The 22,729-nt window shown below is 34.0% G+C and overlaps 5 protein-coding genes and 1 long non-coding RNA gene across 8 annotated transcripts; 3 read left to right on the top strand and 3 right to left on the bottom strand.

Moving 5' to 3' along the window:
* Positions 1 to 363: 363 nt before the first annotated feature.
* On the top strand, positions 364 to 1,945 carry LOC128386012 (dehydrogenase/reductase SDR family member 7B-like). Of its 2 annotated transcripts, XM_053344965.1 has the most exons (4): positions 364 to 536; positions 683 to 852; positions 920 to 1,237; positions 1,359 to 1,945. In XM_053344965.1, exons 2-4 carry the CDS (start codon positions 696 to 698, stop codon positions 1,796 to 1,798), a joined length of 915 nt encoding a protein of 304 aa, XP_053200940.1. In that variant the 5' UTR covers positions 364 to 536; positions 683 to 695; the 3' UTR covers positions 1,799 to 1,945. The 2 variants fall into 2 exon arrangements, with proteins under 2 accessions (XP_053200940.1, XP_053200941.1); XM_053344966.1 differs by lacking the exon at positions 364 to 536 and having other exon boundaries at positions 555 to 852.
* Positions 1,796 to 3,382, bottom strand: LOC128386013 (pantothenate synthetase-like). The gene has a single exon (XM_053344967.1). The coding sequence runs from the start codon at positions 2,929 to 2,931 to the stop codon at positions 2,065 to 2,067; it is 867 nt and encodes a 288-aa protein (XP_053200942.1). The 5' UTR covers positions 2,932 to 3,382; the 3' UTR covers positions 1,796 to 2,064.
* Positions 3,383 to 3,532: 150 nt separating this feature from the next.
* On the bottom strand, positions 3,533 to 12,237 carry LOC128386007 (NACHT domain- and WD repeat-containing protein 1-like). 2 transcript variants are annotated; one of them, XM_053344959.1, is made up of 12 exons: positions 11,728 to 12,237; positions 10,831 to 11,449; positions 9,480 to 9,861; positions 9,163 to 9,366; positions 8,886 to 9,049; positions 8,521 to 8,757; positions 8,232 to 8,422; positions 5,102 to 8,140; positions 4,849 to 5,031; positions 4,638 to 4,764; positions 4,525 to 4,563; positions 4,295 to 4,489 (listed from the first exon to the last, which is right to left on the bottom strand). In XM_053344959.1, the coding sequence occupies exons 4-12, from the start codon at positions 9,222 to 9,224 to the stop codon at positions 4,473 to 4,475; spliced, it is 4,059 nt and encodes a 1,352-aa protein (XP_053200934.1). In that variant the 5' UTR covers positions 9,225 to 9,366; positions 9,480 to 9,861; positions 10,831 to 11,449; positions 11,728 to 12,237; the 3' UTR covers positions 4,295 to 4,472. The 2 variants fall into 2 exon arrangements, with proteins under 2 accessions (XP_053200933.1, XP_053200934.1); XM_053344958.1 differs by having other exon boundaries at positions 3,533 to 4,563.
* Positions 12,238 to 12,370: 133 nt separating this feature from the next.
* Positions 12,371 to 16,239, top strand: LOC128386008 (uncharacterized). Its single transcript, XM_053344961.1, has 2 exons — positions 12,371 to 12,697; positions 13,104 to 16,239. The coding sequence occupies exon 2, from the start codon at positions 13,283 to 13,285 to the stop codon at positions 15,866 to 15,868; it is 2,586 nt and encodes an 861-aa protein (XP_053200936.1). The 5' UTR covers positions 12,371 to 12,697; positions 13,104 to 13,282; the 3' UTR covers positions 15,869 to 16,239.
* A 1,297-nt stretch (positions 16,240 to 17,536) lies between these two features.
* On the top strand, positions 17,537 to 20,553 carry LOC128386010 (serine palmitoyltransferase 2-like). The gene is made up of 7 exons (XM_053344963.1): positions 17,537 to 18,000; positions 18,235 to 18,389; positions 18,471 to 18,616; positions 18,751 to 18,969; positions 19,043 to 19,495; positions 19,790 to 19,925; positions 20,083 to 20,553. The coding sequence occupies exons 1-7, from the start codon at positions 17,695 to 17,697 to the stop codon at positions 20,297 to 20,299; spliced, it is 1,632 nt and encodes a 543-aa protein (XP_053200938.1). The 5' UTR covers positions 17,537 to 17,694; the 3' UTR covers positions 20,300 to 20,553.
* Positions 20,554 to 20,555: 2 nt separating this feature from the next.
* Positions 20,556 to 21,463, bottom strand: LOC128386017 (uncharacterized). The gene is made up of 3 exons (XR_008324854.1): positions 21,295 to 21,463; positions 21,029 to 21,113; positions 20,556 to 20,852 (listed from the first exon to the last, which is right to left on the bottom strand). It is a non-coding gene; the product is annotated as an uncharacterized LOC128386017 (long non-coding RNA).
* Between the last annotated feature and the right edge of the window lie 1,266 nt (positions 21,464 to 22,729).

The following is a 22,729-nucleotide window of genomic DNA, read 5'->3' as shown; positions in this document are numbered from 1 at the left end:
TATTCAAATTACATCGTCAACCGATCAAAGTCATTAACTAGCGATAGTTTCAATCGTTGAATCAATTATTTTGTAATTAAAATCTTTAATCTTAATCCAAACTACAAATAAACTGGTTACCACTTGAAAAGATCAAATTTTCAAATGAAAAATCAATTTGAATTTAAGATAAACAATAAGAAAAAAATTCGAGATGAAAAACCGAATGAAAGAAAAAAACTGACCGTTCAGTTGTTGAGCGATTTGTTAACAGCTCGAACTGCGAACGAACTATTTAATTGTTTCAATTGTCAATTGAGAATTTCAATTGATTTCGTTACCATTGATTCCGAATGAAGCCCATCCCATAAACAAAACATTCTCTCTCCTGATGGCAAATGATAAACAAGAGAAAATGATAATCTCTTGGATCGCTTCCTTTTCTGTTTTAAAGCACCTTAAATGGAGATGAAATGATCGCCCAGTTATTTGATTTTACATTTGTGTCTTTCCTTCAATCGCGACAATCAAGTTAATTTCAAGTAATCAACTAAAAGGTAAGTGAATCTTGTGATGTGTAATTCATTTGGTTTCCTTTTGCTTCCTCATCTCTGTTTGTTTACATTCTTTTGACAAATTCTGTTGATTTGTTTTCTCTTTTGCCCGTTGACATTTGTACTCTTTTCGGTTGTTTATTCGACAGAATTAACTAAATCATGTCAATATTCAATCAACTACATTGGCTTCTTCCGGTTTCATCATTTTCCTGGTTAATTTATGTTTTAACTCACAAATTTGCCAAATTGCGATACAAGGAAAGTTTCAAAGGAAAAGTGATCATCATCACTGGAGCTTCTTCAGGCCTTGGGGAAGGTGAGTTTCCATTACCTTGTTTCGTTTATGATTTAATTCAAATCTAATTATCTAATTTCTCTGATAGCCTTAGCTAGAGTTTTCCACAGGTTTGGAGCTAAATTGATCATTGCAGCTCGAAACGTTGAGAAATTGACTGCGCTCAGAGATGAACTGGTCGAATTATATCCCGAGGGATTCCGTCCAATTCCGTTGAAATTGGATCTGACAAAGATTCAAGATATTCGTCAAATTGCCCAATCAGCAATTAGTATACACGGAAAAGTCGACATTCTAATCAATAATGCTGGTATAAGTTACAGAGGAACAATAATGTCCACCGATTCTACTGTTTATCAGAGCTTGATGACTGTTAATTACTTTGGACAAATTGAAGTGATCAAAGGTAATTCTTAACAACAGTTGCTCAACACCATAAACGAAATCAAAATTGAATTCAGTTCGTGGTGATTTTCAATGAAAAACTTACTAATTACATCTTGTTCATTTACATAATATTCCAACAGCAATAACAGAGCATTTTGTGAGTGTCGGTAAAGGGACAATCGTCGGAGTCGGGAGTGTGCAATCTCAGATCAGTATTCCCTACAGATCGGCCTATTCTGCTTCCAAACATGCCTTCCAAGCCTTTATCGATTGCCTTCGAGCTGAATTATCTTCCGTCAGACCAGAGATCAATGTAATTACCGTTAATCCGGGCTACATAAAGACCAACCTTTCAGTTAATGCACTTTCGTCCGATGGATCTCTTTATAATAAAATGGACGAAACAACCGCCTCGGGCATGGATCCGAATGTCGTTGCCGATGAAATCGCACTGGCAATTTATCAACAAAGAAAAGAGTTAATTATGTCACCGTTAAGCCACAAATTAGCCATAATATTACGCTACATGTTTCCGAGTTTATTTTTCATACTGATGTCAAAAAGAGCAAAGAAACAATAACATTCAAAGATATTTATTAACACGAATTATTAATATATTAATTATTAGTATTGGTCTGCTTTTTAAGTTGCAATATTTTAAAAAGTCAGCAAATTCAATAACTTCAAATAAAACCATGAATAAGCAATGATATAAATTTAAAGACAATCAAGTTGTTGTGATAATTTTTGATCGGACGGTTCTAATGGAAACTGAATAATTTGCCCCCAAGGCGAATCAGCTTTTCATTTGTATTTGATTGCAATGATTTGCATTGAAGATTGTCATCAATCACAACTATCATGTCCATTGAAACTCGGAAGTGAGTAGTTGTCAATTAATCGAGTCCCATCGAGCCAAGCGGCAGCGAAAATACAAATATCGTTTGACAGATTGGTTGATAAATCTTGAAGGTTGCGAATTTCAAAGTAATCAACTTGAAAACCATCGGCTGTTAATTGTTGGGTTGCCTGCGAACACAATTTGGCATAATTATGATCTCCTGATTTAATTTCCATTGCGATTCTCTCCATCATCTTGAACAGATTAGATGCTAATGTTAATCGTTCACTGGAAAGATATTGATTCCTAGATGAAAGTGCCAAGCCATTCGAGTCCCGAACTGTTGGTACACCGATGATTTCGATGTTCATGTGAAGATCTTTCACCATTTTACGAATAATTGTGATTTGTTGTCGGTCTTTTTCCCCGAAAAATGCGAAATTAGGTCTAACCAGATTAAAGAGTATATTACAAACTTGGGCCACTCCGTCGAAAAAGTGAGGCCTCGATTTACCGCAAAGTATTTTCGTATATTCATCGGGTAGAATCACTTTGGTACATTGATCTTTACCGTTTGCGTAAATCACATCGACACTTGGGGCGAACAAAATGTCAACACCAATAGAGTCCAGTTGTTCTCGATCTCGATTGAAAGTTCGAGGATATTTGTCAAAATCTTCATGTGGAGCAAATTGTGTCGGGTTAACAAAAATGGTCACAACGACAGTGTCACATTCATCACGAGCCTCCCGAACCAATTTAAGATGACCAGCATGAAGAGCGCCCATTGTCGGCACTAGACCGATATATTTACCACTTCGACGATCCTTGAGAGCGGAATTAAGTTCAGCTTTTGAAGTAACAACTAACATCTTCAATCAGCTGTGATCAAGAGAGAGCAAAAAGAAACCAAAACAAACAGAGGAAAAAAAGAGAGACAATATTGAGACGAATCAAGTTTTTCTCGTTCTCATAACAATAAGGTAACAAAAAGGAATCAAAATTAACTCGAGGTAAATTGATCGTTTAAAGTTAATACAATATTTCACAGAGAGAGAGAGAGACTCAATATATCAAGTGAGAAGGTCAAATTTGATCATCTAACTGACTAAAGTCCACCAGAGGACGCGTGGATGATGAAGAAAAGGAAGATGAAAAGTGGAAATATCATGTTCCAAGTGAGTCTGAGTGTAAATTCATGACTTGCGTCATCATTAGTTTCATTATCATCATCAATTAAAATTCTCATTAATAGATTAGGTAAAGAACAGGTAACTGGGAGGTGGAGTAAGTGCTCTGAGCCCAAACAACTTTTGCTTTGATTGACCTTTACCATTGATCTGATTCAATGAGATGGAAATTGTTTCAAGAGGATTGGACTTTGAAAATCATCTCATTTCATTATGGTCTCATATTGATTAACTGATTGTGATAGTCAATTTCATTAATCATTTGTTCAACGCTTGCATCTCATGATAGGATTAAAGTTCGGCTTATTAATAATCATAACAATTATCTTAATCAATTTTGTTTCGATTACAATTTCATTTGGTTGTTTTGTTTTCAAGCAATATTTCATAATTACTTATTATTAGATATTTACAATTGAAATGTTTATAATATAAATCAATTGTGATCAGTTGCATGCTTATACATTTTATCATTTAGTTAACTACTTGTAGCTTTGTATTTGATTTGATTTGATCCACCATTTGAGTTGTATGGATATGATTAGATGTTATTAAGTCGGATGATCATCACACTTGTTTGAGGTTCAGGTGAGGAGCTGGTTGATTACATTTGGTAATTTGGACAATGATGATGGTGATTGGCTTTGATTATGATAAGAAAATGATGATAAATTGGAGCACAGTTTTATCTCCATCCAGTCAACAGAAATCGAGAGGTTATTATTATTAATGAATGAATAACTCAAGTTATTAATAGAGAGACGAAAAAAGGATGAGCTCCTCTGAAGGATCATGTATATGTTATGGTGATTTTTGAACTAATTTCAAGTCTAGAATTGAAATTGATAAATGATGAGAAGAAAAAAGAAGTGACAATTTTGACGAATCGTCTTTTTTACTCTTTTCAAATGCTATAAATTCATGATGATTGAGATGATAAGTGAAAAAAGTGCATGAAAGGTCAATGAAAAGCCTTGAAAGATGTAATATTCATTTTGATTCATTCATGATGCTTGGTGGGTAATCAGATTAACTTGACAAAAGGTGAAAAGGAGCCTGGAGTTGAGGAGTAAACTTAATTTGCTGAATTTTAAGCATCATTTGAAAGATCAAACTCTTGATATTCCTTGTCAGGGGATCCATAGGTAGATGATTCCAGTGAAGAAACTTCATCTTCTGGTGTTGAATTGTGACAAAGGATCAAAGTGTGAAGTTTTGGTGAATCAGTTAAACAAACGACAACACTTTTACCATTACGAGATAATTGACAGCAGCTCAGTGGCTGATCAGGTGTAAAAACAGCTAAACAGGAACCTGACAAGAAGATGAAGATTAGATAAGATTATGTATTATTCAGTAAGATTAACAGGTCGATAAAATTTTCTTACCATTTTCCAAATCCCAAAGCCTAATACTTAAATCTTTTCCGGTTGAGTCATAAGAAAGTAAAGTTTTTCCTTTCTCATCAACTTGTAATATATCTACAGAGGCGATATGACCCTGAAGAGTGAGTCTAGAGTCAGTGAGAGAACAAATTAGTTAAATAAAAAATGTCAACATGATCTGAATTTCTGTCACAAGGAAATTCATTTGATTACCTTTAGCTCCAGTTGAAAGATCCCACACCAAAATGAGAGCTGTTTCCGTACAATTAATTACGCACGAAGCACTTGATGAAATTGTTATGCTAACAGTGTTACAATCAGGTTTCCATTTTTTGAATAATGTACCACTCTGAAGATCGTAGACTATGATGAAATTTGGTGAAGTAGAGTTGAGTTCCTAAAGACAAAAAAAAACATCAGATTAGATGAGAATTGAATTATCTATAAGATGAACATTGATTGATTACCTTGCTCACACAGACTACATAATGTCCATCATCACTAATTGCAGACAATTTCGTGATAAATTCATGGTGAGGAATCCTCAGATCGTAAATGAGTTTACGATTAATCAAATCCCAAACAAGAAGAGGGAAAGGCTTCTGAGTTTCATCACCGCAAACACAAATATTCCCATTGGCACTGACAAGAAGACTATTAAGGAATCGATCCTCGCCGACTTTAAATGTTGTCTCTAAATCTCCGGTTTTAAGACTTTGCATATTAACATACATTCGATTACGTGATAAAGCAACAAGATAATTGTCACTGTGAAGCCCAAAAAAGGGCATCTTTTGATTCATGACTCCTTTTAATTTGATTACCAGCGATCCTTCGTCTAGATTATAGATTCTTAAATCACGATTACAGAGAACAACAGCTCGATATTGATCAATCATTCGTAAATCTTTGGGTTGATTGATTCCATTCAAAACACGAATAGGTTTCGATTTGGCAATATTCCAAACACTTATTTCTCCTCGACCAGTTGAAAGTGTGATTACATGAGCATCGTTTCCTTTAATTAGAAAGATTTGATCATATTGGTAAAAACTTTCCTCAATTAAACCATCACCAGATCCTGATTGTCCAGAATTGATCGTTGAAGTACCTGATTCATTAGTCTCATCAGCAAAAATATTGCTTTTAACTGCCATAAATTGAGTATTCAGAGGCAATAAACTTGGTACGAATGGTTTTTTACATGACACCACAATATTGGCAGCCTTTGGATATTTTTTAGCCAAATCGCTCACTTTGTCGGAGGTGGATGTTAATGGTGGAGGTGAAGAGGAACAAGTTGAATGTTGATTGTTTATTGGTTCACCTAGAAATGAGTTGAGTCGAGAGTAGATTTGTGAGATAACTTGCAATCCATGGTATCGGAGAGGATAAGCTGAGATCATGATGGTGTGAATGAGAATTGAGAGATCACTTGAAAATTTTTCGACATTTTCTTGTTTAACATTATTATCACTATTAGTTATCCCATCTAATGGTTGAGATCTTTTCCTCCAAATTGATTTGACAAGTTCTAAATCCTCCAGTAATTGGAAAGGATCACATACCAGCAATTTAAAACAAATCCATTTCAAATTGAGACAATAGTTTTCAACGAATGAAGATAAATCATCTACATTCAAATTCATCTTCAGGTAACCCAATTCTTGAGCTTTTCTACGATTGGGCCATTGGTTTGTTAAAGCTTCGCCCCCTAAGAAATGTTGACTTGCGAGTAAATCATCAGGATTAATGTTGAAATAGTTCAACATTTCGTCTTGACTCAATCGAGTGACATCTTTCCACTTTTGGGTATATTTACCAACGATCGTTGCAATTTGACGAGTTTTGAAGTTAATCAATGAATCGTCCGATTTGGTTGTGATAAAATGTGATAACTTGAAACGTATCAGAGACCAGAATGAATATGGAAAGGAGGATACATTTGGTGTGTAAAATAAATCTCGTAATGATTGACTCTTGAAAATAATGTCCATCACCTCGGCATCAGATATACCATATCTTGTTGAGGAAAGTGTTGTTATTATGGCTGCCATCAAGGGAGGTTCAATAATATGACCGAGTTGATTTATGAATGAGAGTATAGTTGATTCAATGTTTCCAATATCATTTATTTCATCAGGATGAGTAGTTGATTGTATTTCTGACAGTCTGAGAGATAAAACTTGTGCGTAAAAAGGTGTGCCCACTTCTTTCATTTGCTTACATGCAAATTCCCTTTGGGTTTCACTGATTTTTCTTGATTTACTTTGTAAGGTGACATCTAAGATTCGCTCCATTTCATTTAAAGTGATACTAGAAATATCTAAACACTCGACTTTTCCAATAGATTTAAATTTATCCAAACAATTATCATTCGTCATGGCAAGAATAACTTTTACGAAAGCAGGAAGCTCATCATGCAACCAAACTTCAAATTTAATCCAATTATAATCAGCAAATTGATCAACACCATCGATAATGATTGCTAGCGGTCTCTCCTCGTTTGCTTTAGATAATAATTTGATTAATGTCTCTTTTGGTCTCAAAGCGATTTCAGAAGCGAAACTTATATGTTCCCCATAAAGCATACACAGTTGTTCACAAATGCTTCGAAGTGTTTGTTCAACAGTCAGAGATTCACATGTTAGTCCAATTGAACGGTAAATAATGACCGTTGTTGGTGACCAGTAGCTACAATTAAAAGACGCACGAGAGAGTAAAAATGATTTGCCCGATCCTCTTGGTCCATGGATGATTAGTGGTGTTCGTGAAGGTGAGCAAATGTAAAATTGTATTTGCTGTAAAAAAGACTCTCTACCAATATAATGTTTATCCAAAGAATGACGATGATTATTTTGATGAACTAATTCAATGAATAAATTGTTATCAATCTCTGAGAACTTTTTAATTGAATCAGCAGCAAACTCTTCCTCAATAGCTAATTCAGCTAATTTTTTGAAATTTTCACCAAAGAAATTAGTGATCTCAGTATCAACTGCAACTTGGTCAAGATCAGCGCTTCCCGCCGGAGCAAGAAGTTTACGATTCGTTGAGATATTATCCTCAATTTTATTCATTCCACTTTGAGAACTAGATGAAAATTGGGCTAATTGTGCCAAACGAATTAACAAAGTATTCTTGTTCATTCCATTGGTATCATCAGCTATAAATTTGATTTCTTCACAAATTATCGATGTAATTAAATCTTCGTTGGTCTTTCGATTGGTTTCATTCAATAGAACGTCAATTATCACCTTGGATTCATTATACCAACTTTCAAGAGCTTTTTTCCTCTCGTCTGACGAATGGCTCTTGAAACAAGGTAAATGTTTGCTGATTGGGTGAAGCACATAACTGGTTGGCTCCTGATTTGAATCTTTATAATACCATTTCTCAATTAGCTGTTTGGTTGATTCATCACACTGAGCAATCACCTGATTAAAAATTGATTCATCAATAGTTCTGGGTAATAACCTTTTTTCTGGTTCTCCATCTAAAATAATCTGAAATAAGAAGGGAGAACAAGAATAAGAGGTCAATAAATGACATGGAAAACCTAATGTTTATCATGGAATCATGTTGATCTCTACTCACCAGTGGTATTAATCTTCCTCTTTCTCTAAGATATTCAAGACTGTTGAGACATATTTCTTTATAACGATGATCATCATCATAGATATAAAGATGATCTAGATTAAAGTTGTAATAACGTATTTCATAGCCTTTGAAAAGAGGCTGATTTTTAATGGATTCAATCAGTTTGTTCACAACTGAATCATATCGAGCTAATTGTTCAGAATCAAAGGAAAAAAAAAGAAAACAAATATTACACAATGTCGGGAGCAATCAAGAGATTAATCATTTTATGATGATCAACATTTACCTAAATTGTTTGACACAAGATAAACAGCCAGTTGTTTATTAAGTGACAGTCTTGGAGTGGACACTTTTTGTCCAATTAATAAGTTTCTGATCACATTGGAAAATATCCCAAGATTAGGTAATCCTGATGATGTTATTGATAACTGTTTGTTGGCTGATGGGGTAGTGTAAGGTGACGGTGTTTGGGACGATGGAAGTGGCGATGGAGTAACTGATGGAGCGTAAAGACGGTTGTCATCTAAGAAAAAAAATACAAGAATTGATCATTGATACGATTAGGATACCGAATAAAATTAAATCAGTTCTGTGGTGAGAGTATTGATACGTTCAATTATCTATAAAGTTCTGACAGTTGGATGGACTTACTGTTAATATTAGATGATTGTCGGGCAAGATGCAGTTCAGATGATGATTGACCTTTCTTGGTGTCATCTGATGATGACCCTGCAGACAAGTCTTTATGTAAATCATTATTTGGATAATTGTCGTTCAACTTATTAGAACATCGCCTTTCTTCAATCGTTGGAGGCCTAAACAATTAGATAAATGACAGCAATTAGATTAATAATCTAAATATGATTTATGAAATTGAAATGATTAATTGATAGATAACTAAGAAAGTTGTTAATTAACTACAACTTACCCAGAATCAACTGAGGATTTGTGTCTATCTTCCTTTTTTAACGAGCTACAACTAGTTCCCATTAAGAGATTGAAACAGAAATGAAGAAGGAGGAGAATAGGGAGAAATTAAGCAAGTGAGAGAGAGAGAGAGATAGTGAAAGGGAGGGAGATGATGACGAGAGGAGAAGGGAAGAAAAGGAAAGGAAAGGGAAGTGTAGTAGGCCTGAATGATAGTAATTAGAATGAGAAAAAATAAGAGAGAAAAAAATCTCAATGAGTTAAAAGGCAATTGAATTTATGTAATTCATATGATAAGAATGAATTAAATGAATTTACCTTGAATTGAATGAACAGTCCAATCGGATGTTCCTCGGATAATTGGATATTTGTTTCAGTCTCTCTCTCTCTCTCACCTTTCTCCCTCTCTTTCTCTCTCTCTCTCTGACTTATTCTCTTCTTCAGCAACTTCAGCTCTTCCGTAAACGACCCAATGCTTTCAATCTTGATTATTATTTATGTTTTGTTCTTGTTGTTTCAATTGATGATAATCAGGTTGATTGTTTCAATAATTTAACATCCATTGCAATCTGATGCTACCAAAATGCTTTGTTACAAAGTGATGGTTGAATCTCCTTCTCCCTCAGTTTAATTTGATTCAAATTCAATTCGATTGATTTAGTTTATTGCTTTTGTATTCAATCAAATAATTTCCAGGCAACTGTTGAATAGAAAAGAATGAAAGAAGAAAATTTATTCAATTGAAATGATGATGATATTTAGAGAAAGAGAGAGAAAAAGGTAAGATGGTGAAGATAATATGAAGTATCATGAGTAGAACTCTGAAAATGAAGCTTTTTGGTGATTTTCCAAACCAGAATATTCTCATCATGATAAATATTCTTTCTCGGTTGCCGAATGTTTTTAATAAACATTGAGAATGCTAGTCTAATTAGAATTTGATTATTTTCTAATTAATCAGATTGATTCATATTTTTTTTGGATGAGATTATAATTCAAGAATTTCTTCCGAAGAAATCGACTAAAAAAATGCTTCTTGTTGCTCTTTTTTCCTAAAATAACATGAATCTTCAATTCCTATTAACTGAATCAATCAAGATCTTTTTCAATTCACCGAGAATGACAAAATAATAAACACCGAAGTTTGTGATGGTTTAATTGTCAGTTAATTTCTAAATCACATGGAATCACTGACAATTAAATCGAACTCATTGTTTCCATGAAAAAAAAAGAAATAGAGGAAACAAAGAGTCTTGTTTTGATTCTGTCATTGATTCTCAAAACACAATTAGACAAATAAATACACACATGTAATAATTGAGTCGATTGTTGGTGTATTTGAATCTAATTGTCAGTTAAATTATCTATTTTAAGGTAAATTACTATTTCTTGGTTGATTTGTTGTTGGTGGTAAAAAGAGCAAAGTGATTGATGGTTAAAGTCAGGGTAGAGAGGCAACAGAAAAAAGGTTGATTCATGGGAGAGAGAGAGAGAGATTTGTAAACATTGTAAAAGGTTAGATTGTTATTAGAATTGGATGATAAGGAAATCATTAGTTGAATTGTTGGTTAATAGTAACAGGATAATGAGAATAATAGTAATGGTATTAATAGAACAGTTAAATTAATCTAATGAGCGATGAAAGAAAATGATCAAGATAAAAACGTACCTTGAATAAAAGGGTTGCAAGAGTAAACCTGGGAGTTTGTTATTCCTCTGTGTTCACGTTAATCTCGATGACTAGTTTTCTGTTGATTCTAAATTTTAATTGTTTACCAAATTGTGTATTAAACACTTGATGTTTATATACCAGAATAGTAGAGATGAAATAATAATAAGGTTAATATCACTGAGATAAAATGACGAGAGGAGAGAGATGGTGGTGATGTTGGAGATGGTGATGTGATGATGATGAAGACAATCTCAGTGATGTACTGGATGATGAGGAAGGAAAGAGTGAGAGAGAGAGAGGGAGAGATAAATAAGGTTGCGCACTGGGAAGATCTTATTCAGTTTCCTGTTCGAATCTAAACATGAATAGAAGAGAGAATATGAGAGAGAGAGAGAGAGAGAGAGAGAGTTTATTAACCCCCTTCCTTAGGCATTTCGGGTTTGATCAATATTCGAAAAGCAAAGATTCGATTGAGAAACTTAGACTTTTAACTGTTTATTCGTTGATCAGATTCTACACCATGAAAATGAGAAAAGAACGCAAATGTGAGGTTATTATGTTTGTGTATCCAATTGATTGAGTTTATTTCAACTCTTGTTCTTTTTGATATTATGACCTGAATTAAATAGAAGAAAAAGAGCATTTAGTCAACTCACACTCTTAGATTTCTCATTTCTTTTACTCTCAATTCACTTGTTAAATGTTGCAGTTTAACCTTTAACAATGAAAGCAGAGAAATGGAAACTTTCATGGTTTCAGTCATTTGAAAACTGTTTCCAAATGGATTTCATGGTAACATGTTTACCATGCAAAGATGGTTCATGTAATTGATGGAGAGAAAAGGAGATCAAATTGAATTCAAATGTGAAAGTTGTTTAAGTTTCCGATACTTACGGTGAATAGAAGCGGCAACTCACAGATCAGGTCAATTTAACCGACACTCATAAGTCACAATGTCAAAGGTTAAACAGGTCCAATGGTTAAGGAAAGTAACATGTGTTGGGTGAAGACACAGTTACCTAGAGACACGAACGGTTGAATGAGTGTAACCACGAAAACATTACAATCGCCATTTCATTTCCCGAAGGTCATTTTTTCCTTCACAAAGGAACCATTTCTGGGTAGGCCTGTGACTGCTAATAATCCAGGTAATCACCATAATTTAACCGACAATCAAAAAGAAGAGAACAAAAGAGTTTACCAGAAAAAGAGAAAAGAAAATTAATTGTTTTCTCTTTTTACTTGGAAACAAGTTGAAGGCCAAACTTAAAATTCCATGTTGATTATTGAGAACAAGGTAACAGTCAATGAGGTTAAATGTTAACAGAATGTGAAACAATTGATGATGATGAGAGTAGAAAACAAAGACAAATTGATTGAACTTGATTTTAATTAGAAACAATTAAAAGGTAACCTTGGTAACCAAGTATCGACTCCAAGTTGCATTTGATTGGATCAATTTGACGTGAAAACAACAAAAGATATTTGAGTTTCCAAGTGACAAGATGATTTGAAAATTCAATTGACAATGTTAATTGTTTGACAAGGTGAAGGTGTTTGTTAACACGATTAAACTGTGAATATACAATTTAACTAAATTAGTTGATGTTTTCTTTTCTAATCTCAAGATCAAGAAGGAAAACAAGTTAACCGATATTAAAATCCTGTTGCTGTTCAGCTTTTCTCTTCATAAGGATCTGGATCCAAAAGTTCACTTTACTTGAGAAAACCACTTGTTTCATATTCTATTTGTCTTTTTTTGGTAACTATTTAATTCCATCATGTTAATTGTCTGTGATACAATTTGCGGGTCAATTTTCGACTATCACCATGGAATTTGTGTCCACCGATGTTCAGTTGAAAGGTAAGTGTGAGAAGGACAGGGGACAATGAGACAGAATGAGAGTAGGAGGAAAAGAAGATAAAGAAAAAGGGCCTCAGTCCAAAACCAAAGTTTTCTTTTCTCTCTCCTTCTTCTTCTTCTTCTTCTTCTTCTCTCTCTCTCTCTCTCTCTACCTTTTTTGGTCTTTTCTTATTCTACTCACTTTCTAGACCATCTTTTCCTCTTTCTTCTTCTTCTCTCAACTTTATTTATTTCTCTCTTCTCTTTTCTCCTTCTTCCTTTGTGCTTACCTTAGCTAAGGTAATTAAGCTTGTGATTATATCATGTAATTTGTTAATTGTTTCCTTTTCATCTTATCTCACCTCTAAATGTCTTATCTTTTCCCATTTAACTCTTCTTCTTACCTGTTTTCTTAATCTATATTCAGAACGTTTGTCATCATCACAATTTCAACCACTTCTATCATCACCTTGTTCATTAAACCAGCACTAATAAAGAAATTATCTCATCAATTGTGACTTGAAACCATCATCATCATCATCGTCCATTGTGGTCTATCATCACCTTCCTGTTTAAACTGTCTCAACTTTATCTACTTTCATTAAGATGACCAGTACAGTTTATAAAACTGTAAGCTCACAAAGTTTACCTGCTATTCCTTGTGAAATTGATGGGAATATGCTAATGCGAGAATCAGATACCTATGAAGTTTTAAGGAAAAAGAAACAGGCCTTGGAGGAAAAGTTGAATTTAAAGTTACAACAATTGAAATCATTGTGTCTTAAAGAAGCCGATATAATTGGTGAGCTTCCTCCTGAGACTCCATTGGATCCCAATGAACCTGTGCCGCAGATTCGCAAGAGAGTAGGCGCTGAGTTTATCCTTAATCAAAATTTACTCTCCAAGGCCCGATCCTTTGAGGAAGAAAACTTAGCCAAATTAGAATTGGAGATGGAACTTCAAAGGAAAATCGTCAAAGCCAATCTTAAGTTAACCAATGAAATCAATTTGAAGAAAAATGTTAAAAAGAAAAGACTACAAAGTTATCAAGATGCTGTTCTCAGATTAAAGGAACTAGAGAAAAAGTTACTCGAAATGAAAAAGAAATTGGAAGACGGAAATGAATATGATAACCAGAAAGCTCGTAGTGAGATCAACTATTCAAGTTCCCATTCAAATACAATTGATATTAGACCGAAAAGTAGTCTTGCCTTAGTCTCTGATATTAACCAACTTGAAAATGAAGATGAAGAGGGAGAGGGAAACGAAACCACTGAACAAGGTGAAAGTTTCTTATCGACCTCTGCCCCTTCATCTCCAGTCAAGTTCCGTGAACCTGAGAGGCACATCAGACCGATTTCACCACCGACTACTCATGTCACATCCTCAATACCAAATAGATATGATATTCGTCCATCTTCTGTCCATTTCCCTTTTGAAAAAGGAAACTGTGAAGTGGACAGTCATCAACCTGAAAGATGTAAAACTGCTGAACACTTTTCTCATGATTATGACTCTTGTTCCATCGGAAGTGCAAGCAGTTGTGAAAGTAGCATCTTTCGTATCGCTAATGACACCAAAAGGAGAAACATTCTCTCTCTACTTCAAACAAACAATTCAAACGAATCTCTGGACACTGTTACATCTCATTTGTATAGTTTACCAAAACGTAACTCAACCGTTGAATCGATTGGATCTACACCAAGGTTATCCAATTTCGGCGAAACTAAATTACACAACATGCCAACAAATTCGAATTCAACTGATTTCAATCCATTGACACGACATGATAGTCTTGAGAATACTAGACGAAAAAGTTATGTTTCTGCTATTCATACACCACATATTCCAGGAGGTTTGCATCATCAACCACCACAACATCATTATCATTGCCTAAGCAATAGTGTTTTAACTGAGGATTGTGAAGAGTTTGCAAGACCTGAGATGATTAGCAAATGTCATCGTTCATCGCAACCATTATGTTTACCACCTCCTTCAATCAACATGGCCTCGAGGCCATTACCACCACCTCCGTCTCCATCCTGTTCATCATCTTCATCACGAGACTCACCATCAATAACTAATCAAGATAACTGTTCTTACAATAATTTAAAATTAGATGAATCTAAATTGTATCAAAACATTTGTGATTTTGGTAAAGTTGGTTCGATTTCTGATGACCATTTGGATATAAGTTCAAAAGCTGTTCGCAGTTCAATTATTCGAACTCCGATTGCAATCACCATTTCTACAAGTTCTACCGATGCTTCTCAATTAGTCAACCAACGCCAACCCTCAACTCCAGCTCCCAGTCTTCCTCCTCGAACACCGTCTTCCATACCAAACTCAGCTTCAACCATTCACAACGATGAGAATATCTTTTTCGCCACTAAAGCAACAACATTCAATCCTGATAATTTGGAGCCAAGTCATTCCACTATGCCGCCTCCTAAAGTTTGGTCTGAAACAGACTTGGACTCACACCCTGGCAAAGTTGAACGAAAACAAGATCCAAAGCTCGACAGCTCTTACAATATTTATTATAATGATCTTCCTGAGATTGATGTGTCCAACATGGGCTCACATGACTATGAAAACATTGAACCTGCTGAACCAATGGATTCGCATTTGAGAAGCAGTAAATCTAGTTGTTCCACCAGCAGTTCAAGTAAAGTTTCTCCTCGCCCACCATCAATCCCGCTGTCACCAACAATCCCACCAGCTTCAAATGGTGTTGAAGTCAATGTTGTCAGTGTAGGACATTTCCAACCTTATTGGGAAGAAACAAAACCCTACGAGTTATCAGATTTCTTCAAATATAGTGCTAAACACCGGCAAAAATCCTTAACTGAGTCTGGAAATAGCCGAGGGTCAGTTATGAGTAATGCAAGTTCAACATCAAGTTTGATTCCCTCACAAAATCAACAACAATCTGCACCATCTTCAATTCCCATTCCAACCAAATCAACATCTAATAAGTTAATTAATTCTAATAATACAAAAATGAAAGTAGTTACTAGTGCCAGTCATTCATCATCATCTAGCCGAGGTCCAAATCTAATTAACAGATCAAATGGACCAATGTCGAACCCTAAGTTAGGTAACAAAGAAAGTCTAATGAATAAGGACCCATACAAAGATGATGCTAATTGGTATGAAAACGATATCATCAAAAACCCGACCATTGTTTAATTCCTATCCCAAAGTCTTATCAATTGTGATCCAAATTGTGTCTTATTGGTTATTGAATAATTTTCAGCAAAGGACATTCTCATCATCACAAACACCCACTTCTAAGATGCTCGCACCCACTCTCTCTCTCTCTCTCCCTCTCACTTTCTGCATCCTAAACACTAGTTGAAATGATAGTTAAGATTAATTGATATTCGTTAATGAGAGAGAAAGAGAGGGAGAGAGAATTGTGTCAAAGAGAATGTTTTCAAAACCAACAAACTTTCAAACGAAATCCAGGAAAATGTCATTTTGTTTATATTAATCTGTACGACACCTTCTTTTGATATTTTGATTATTCAAAGACCATTAAACTATTTCTTATAGAGAAATTTTCATTAATTAATCCGCAATTTCCATGAGAGTTTCATGGTTATTAACATTACATATATCATCAACTTCCTCAATTAACTATTGTTTCTTACCCATGGTTAATCATTTTCTAAGTTACTATCAACTCTTTTTTACTGTTGCGACTTTTCAGAGTTTCAACCACAATTGTGAGCTGATTGTGATCTTCCAGTTAATTGTAAACTTGTGATTTATTGATTAAAGTGCAGCAAGTTGATTCTGTATACAGGTAGATGTTTCCATCCGGATATATCCAGAAATATAAGCGTTTTAATTTGCTCAATCAACCAACGATCATTAATGGTAAATGAAAAATGATAGAAACACTTGGAAACGTAATTACCTTGAAATCTCAAGATGATCAAGTAAATTGATCAATAAATTGCTAAGAATAGAGAAAAGTACTTATCATGAAAAATTCTAAGTTTTTTTTTCTCACCAAAACGAATATAATTTGATTCGATGAGATTCGTTGTATTAGAACATTATTATTCTTAATCTTCCGCCGAATTGGAAGATTAAAAGTTGGCTTCGTTGAGGATCTAATTCGGATCTTAATCATCAATTGTCATCTCATCAGTTTGACACTTGATTTGAAACAGAAATGAAATTAACGGTTTATTGACGATTAGAAGATGTAATCGCAATTAAAAGGTTATATTTGTGTAAACAATCAGTGTAAACACATTGATTGAATTTACAATATTTGTTGAAATCATTTTCCAGTTAATTGTTGGCAATTTAATTTGATTTCTTTTACGGTTTCATTGGTTCACCAAATGAAACAATAAACGGTAACCGATCATCAAGAGAGTTCATTTTAAGATCATTAATTGAGGAAATTAAAAGTTGAAGACACAAAAAAGTTGAAAGATAAACACTAATGAAAGAGGAAAAGTCAACAACATGAGAAATGATCATGTTTGTTGATGATCAAGTTCAACAATCAAGAAAAGATGAAGATGAAAACATCTGATGAAAAACATGGAAGACAAAATGTAACCTGTTGTTTTTTGATTCGAAAAGAATTGATCAAAACTGTCAACCGATTGAAGAATCAGAGGAAAAGAAATCATGTCAACTATTCTGGTTTTCTGATCATCGTGATGGTCAACAGGCAACAACCACAATTGACTGACCGTTCGGTGGATCAACTTGCAGAAAACAAAATGAAGCAAAAAGTGTAACGTGTTTCAAACTAACCGGTTATCGTACGTGATGCGATTTCAAACCGGTTACTTTGGTTACTCATCTTCTTGAGTTGCTCAGTTTCATTAATCCTCTGAGAGTGAGAGAGATAAACATACAACTCAATCATTTATCTTCTCCTCTTTCCCTCCTCTTCCTCTTTGGTTTCCATTTGTCTTCATCTTCTTCTTGCATCTTCTTGTTTCATTTTCTCTCGTTTTCTCTCTGGTGACAAACCTCATCATCAGATGTCAAACTGTTCGAACAAAGTGATGGCCAACGGCCATTCGAATGGAAATTCCAAGAATGGAACAATCAATGGAAAAGTAAATGGAAAAATCAACGGTAAAGTGAATGGAGAAACTAATGGACATGTTAAGGTGAATGGAGAAGAAAAAGTTAAATTGATTGAAGAATATGAAGAGACTCCGTTTGTTATTGTAATTCTTTGTTACCTTTCGTACGTAATTTTAAATTTCTTTGGACATTTGCGAGACTTTTTACGAAACACCGGAATAGAAAAGAACAAATGTGCCATCGAACGAAATCGACCGGTAAGTCAATCATTCGAATCAATTTCTTCTCTTTTCCATCTATTTGTTTGTGTCCATCTTGATTTTTTCTTCTTCTCTTTTCATCTCTTCCATTTTTACCTTTCCATCAATTGGTGACTTTGTTATTAACATTCATTGATTTTCCATTTTCATGATTTACCAACAATTCTCTCCCTTTCTCTCCTTTTATTTGCTCTCGTTTTCTCTCTCAATTCATCTCATATTCTATTCTAGGGTTACGTTCCTCTCTACAGTAATTACGAGAGTTTTTATACACGAAACATTTATCGACGTATTTGCCATGGTTGGAATCAGCCGATCTGCAGTGCACCAGGAACGATAATTGAGGTTTTGGATCGAGAAACTGATGATTACAATTGGAACTTTAGGTATTAAACTTATATTTTTGCGATTGATTAACGAATCAACTGATGGAAGAAATTGACTGATTTCTCTTGGACATTTCGTAGATTCACTGGAACGACGACCAAATGTATCAACATGGGTTCTTACAATTACTTGGGATTCGCTGAGAATAAAGGAGAAAGAGTTGAACAAGTGAAAGAAAATTTAATCAAATATGGAGCCAGTGTTGGAACTTCAAGACAAGAATATGGTGAGTGTACAATTTAATTGAACAATTAACTTGATAACAATCATGCTCTTCGTTTGTAACTTATACTTGTAATCAAAGTTCAATTGTAATTCCATCTCATGTTCATATCTTTTTCACTCTTCTTGTAATCAAAGGAACTATGGACATTCATGTCGAATTGGAGAAACTTTTAGCTGAATTTCTGCAAGTTGAAGATTCCGTTATTTTCGGAATGGGATTTGCAACCAATTCGACTAATATTCCAGCTCTCGCTGGAAAGGGTTGTTTACTTTTGAGCGATGAACTTAATCATGCATCTCTCATCTTGGGCTGCAAAATTTCTGGTGCAACAATTAAGGTTTTCAAGCATAACAGTGAGTTTCATTTTCCCTTAATTTTATGCATATCTTGATGTTTGATGAACTGATTGTTGATCTTTTTCGTTAGATATTTCTGACCTGGAAGTTAAGCTTCGTCAAGCGATCGTCGAAGGTCAACCGAAAACTCATCGTCCATGGAAAAAGATTATAATCATAGTCGAAGGTGTTTATAGTATGGAAGGATCGATCGTCAATTTACCTGAGATCATACGATTAAAGAAAAAGTACAAAACTTATTTGTACCTGGACGAAGCTCATAGTATCGGTGCTCTTGGTAAACATGGACGAGGAGTTTGCGATTATTATGGTGTGGACACTAAAGACGTGGACCTACTGATGGGCACTTTCACCAAAAGCTTCGGATCTGCTGGTGGTTATATTGCTGGAAATAAACAATTGATTAGTCACATTCGCATAACATCACACAGTTTCTGCTATGCAAGTAGCATGGCGGCTCCGGTGGCTCAACAAATTCTGTGCGCCCTGAAAACAATCATGGGAAAAGTAGGAGATGGAGAAGGTGAATAATCAGTTTCATTAATATTGATTAATCATCGTTTCGGTTGATTATCAATAAACAGGGTGTTGGTTTCATTCCTTTCAATTTGATTAGATTAAGTTCAATTATCTTTCCAAATGATGATAAAATGATGAAGGTGATTGTGATAACAATAACAATTGGAGGTCGAAGGTAAAATGATCATCATTTAGGTTGAAACAATTCCCATTTAATCCAATCAATTTGAAAGGAATCAAACGAAATTCCCTTTATATCGATGAATCAGATTTTCTTAATGACTTTTTCTAAATTAAGGTGAACGTCGTATTGCAAGATTGGCCAGAAATTCTAGATATTTTCGAGAGAAATTGAAACAACTCGGTTTCATCGTTTATGGAAATGCCGATTCTCCTGTAGTGCCGATGTTAATTTATTTTCCAGGGAAAATTGTGTAAGTAATCAATTCTCAAGTGCTCACCCTTTGTATCTTGGCACCCAACTAATCAACCAATTGAAATTACTTTCGTTACATGTAACAAAAGTAACAATCAACAATTTAATTTCTCTTTTTTATTGATTCAATTTTTTCTTTTTCTCCCCAATTTCAGAGGGTTTGTCATCGAAGCCAAGAAATTAGGAATCGCCACCGTCGGCGTGGGCTATCCAGCGACGCCTTTGATTGAATCGAGGGTCAGGTTCTGCCTTTCGGCTTCTCATACCAAAGAAATGCTCGATGAAGCGCTGAGAGTGACCAGTATAGTTGGGGACAAATTAGCTCTCAAATACTCTCGAAGAAAACGAGAAACAATTAATGTAGAGTATTGAATGTTTAGGAAATTAGTTGATCAATTTATTACAAAATTTAAAGAGAAAAGAGTAAACTAATCAGTTAATTAACTGATTGATTGTTCTAAGATATCAAAAACTTTAACCATGTACATTAATTTACTTTCATCAAGCCCTGTGAGACAATTATGTAATATTTAATTCAACCTAATTGTTGACAATTTTGCCAAATTCAACAAAACATAATCATGAAAATCCGCCCAAATTAAATTTTCCTTGTTTACTCAATAGAAGATGAAGTAAATAGTTGATTTATTTCAATTGAGTTTAATTTTAACAAGTATTTATTTTCGTTAATACAAGTTAAACAATAAACTTTACTGTTTATTTAATTGTTCAAATATTCATTAAATTATCATTCGTTGACAAAACTGTTCATGGAAACGATCAAAATGAATAAGAGCACAAATGTGCTGATTGGTTCATCCACCAGCCATGGAAAAAGAGTTGACCACAATCAGCGGGTCCACGTGTTCATCTACAATCAAGTTGATCAGAGAGGACAATCAGTCTCTCCATGAAGTGAATGAGCCTGGAATGAGAAATTAAGAATAAATCATCAGAACATATTCCTAAAGCTAAAGGAAAGAGATTTTCAAGTTTTTTCTCATTCAATTTGGTTTGATGTCTTCACTATTCTTCAGTAGCAGAACTGATGATTAATCATTGGTTCACAATAAAGCAAACAATAGGAAAATGACTACTAACCATTAACATGGAACCCAAGTGGTCATCAGCAACAAGTTGACCAAAGAAGTTGATTCTCCATATTGAGTGAGTTATCTCACCATTTCTGTATAGATGAAAAAAGTAGTAATTAGTTCAACAGGTAGATAAATTTCAAACAAATAGGGAAATTAATAATTATCAGAGAGCTGGGTTAAAGCTGAGATTGCGATCATAGTAATCATAATTTATGAACTCATATCATCATAAGAATGTAGAAATTAAACAAATTAGAAAACGATTCTTACCCATTCAATTATCAGGCACATGATTTCATCAAGAAATTTGATGAACAAGTCGTAGAACTAAAGGTTAAGATGTCAAGTGTTGAATTATCAGGAAACATTACAATTAAAATGATTTAAATTAGTTATCAACTTCATCTTAAATACTGTGGTGATGAACAAAGTTTGTTAACTTCCGACCGGAAACACATTTTTTTTCTGGTTAACCAGAAAATCGCCACTTACGCCATCTGGTGGAAAGAAAATGAACAAAATAAAAAAAAATATTCGAAACTCTGGTGAATTTGGAGACACGATGTTAATTGTGATTTAATTGAAATGCAATTAAATCGATGAACAAGATAATTAGTACTGCTTGGAATTTATTTTGACCACAAATGTGTAGCTTTGATTAGTCGATACTAAAAACTAACACTCTCAGTATTTCACCGATAAAGATGTTGATTGATTAACCTAAATTGTTGTTTTCTAATTCTGATTGTCCATTTAGGTCAAACTTAAGGTCGAACCAATTCTGTTAAATGTTCCGACGAAAACTAAATTAAGTAGATTAATTTACAATTATCGATTTCGATGCAAGCAATCAAATAAATAATAGTGTTTTTACTTGATTTTGTTTAATTACTAACAATTTGTAAATTATTTTGAAATATAAGTTGAAATATCAGCTTATTATTTCAATTACAATCAAATCTAACAATTACCTTATTATTAAATTAAGGTGATTATCTTGATCGAGACCAGAAATCAATAAATCTTATTTGTAACTAATCAATGGTAATCTAATCATTCAGTAAACTGTTGATTGTGATCAATGTCCTAAGTTGATTTCACTTCGTACATTTGATTTAATTGGTAATTCATCAACAAACTGAGCTTGTAAATTGTTTCCGAGAAAATCATGTTAATCATAAACTATTTATTCCTATTGTTTGGATTACAATTAACTAAATCAACGTCTTTCTGGATAAAATTTTTCCTAATAATCAACTGGATTAACTTAATTGTAACCTTTATACTGACCCTTACCTCATGTATTTTCATCGCCTCGACCGCTAATCAGTTAATTATCTTGATTACAATTTTCTTTAATTGTGTCTCACAGCTTTATCTCCACTACCATAAAGATTCACTAATTAAACTACAATCAGACATAATTAGTAACATATCATCAAAATCAATCAAATCTCTAAAACGTATCGCAATTGTATTAACTTTTCTGATCCTTTTCTTAATCACAATCGACACAATCAAATCAACTTTACTTCTCATTTCAATCGGATCTTTATCTTATACAATTAACTTTCATCCATGGTTAATACCGATGATTAACTCAATCTACTCACAATCAACATCTTCATCAACCGAAAGTGAAAATGATTCTGAAAATTTGGACAATTATCAAATTAAAAGCCTCTGGTTTATTCTGTTAATTGTG

The sequence above is a fragment of the Panonychus citri genome, unplaced genomic scaffold (assembly GCF_014898815.1).
Source record: "Panonychus citri isolate SS breed McGregor unplaced genomic scaffold, ASM1489881v1 Contig00063, whole genome shotgun sequence".
NCBI lineage: Eukaryota > Metazoa > Arthropoda > Arachnida > Trombidiformes > Tetranychidae > Panonychus > Panonychus citri.
The sequence above is the reverse complement of the archived record's forward strand: the minus strand, read 5'-3'. Positions and strand labels throughout refer to the sequence as shown.

Excerpts from the sequence above, each read along its gene's own strand:
- LOC128386007 (XM_053344958.1), bottom strand. The coding sequence starts at position 9,224 with ATGGGAACTAGTTGTAGCTCGTTAAAAAAGGAAGATAGACACAAATCC. Across the intron at positions 8,141-8,231 it reads GAGGAAGATTAATACCACTG|ATTATTTTAGATGGAGAACC; the intron begins GTGAGTAGAGAT and ends TTCTTATTTCAG. Across the intron at positions 5,032-5,101 it reads ATGTAGTCTGTGTGAGCAAG|GAACTCAACTCTACTTCACC; the intron begins GTAATCAATCAA and ends TTTTGTCTTTAG.
- LOC128386010 (XM_053344963.1), top strand. The coding sequence starts at position 17,695 with ATGTCAAACTGTTCGAACAAAGTGATGGCCAACGGCCATTCGAATGGA. Across the intron at positions 18,390-18,470 it reads GATTACAATTGGAACTTTAG|ATTCACTGGAACGACGACCA; the intron begins GTATTAAACTTA and ends GACATTTCGTAG. Across the intron at positions 18,617-18,750 it reads AACTTCAAGACAAGAATATG|GAACTATGGACATTCATGTC; the intron begins GTGAGTGTACAA and ends TTGTAATCAAAG.
- LOC128386013 (XM_053344967.1), bottom strand. The coding sequence starts at position 2,931 with ATGTTAGTTGTTACTTCAAAAGCTGAACTTAATTCCGCTCTCAAGGAT.
- LOC128386008 (XM_053344961.1), top strand. The coding sequence starts at position 13,283 with ATGACCAGTACAGTTTATAAAACTGTAAGCTCACAAAGTTTACCTGCT.
- LOC128386012 (XM_053344965.1), top strand. The coding sequence starts at position 696 with ATGTCAATATTCAATCAACTACATTGGCTTCTTCCGGTTTCATCATTT. Across the intron at positions 853-919 it reads TTCTTCAGGCCTTGGGGAAG|CCTTAGCTAGAGTTTTCCAC; the intron begins GTGAGTTTCCAT and ends TTTCTCTGATAG. Across the intron at positions 1,238-1,358 it reads ACAAATTGAAGTGATCAAAG|CAATAACAGAGCATTTTGTG; the intron begins GTAATTCTTAAC and ends ATATTCCAACAG.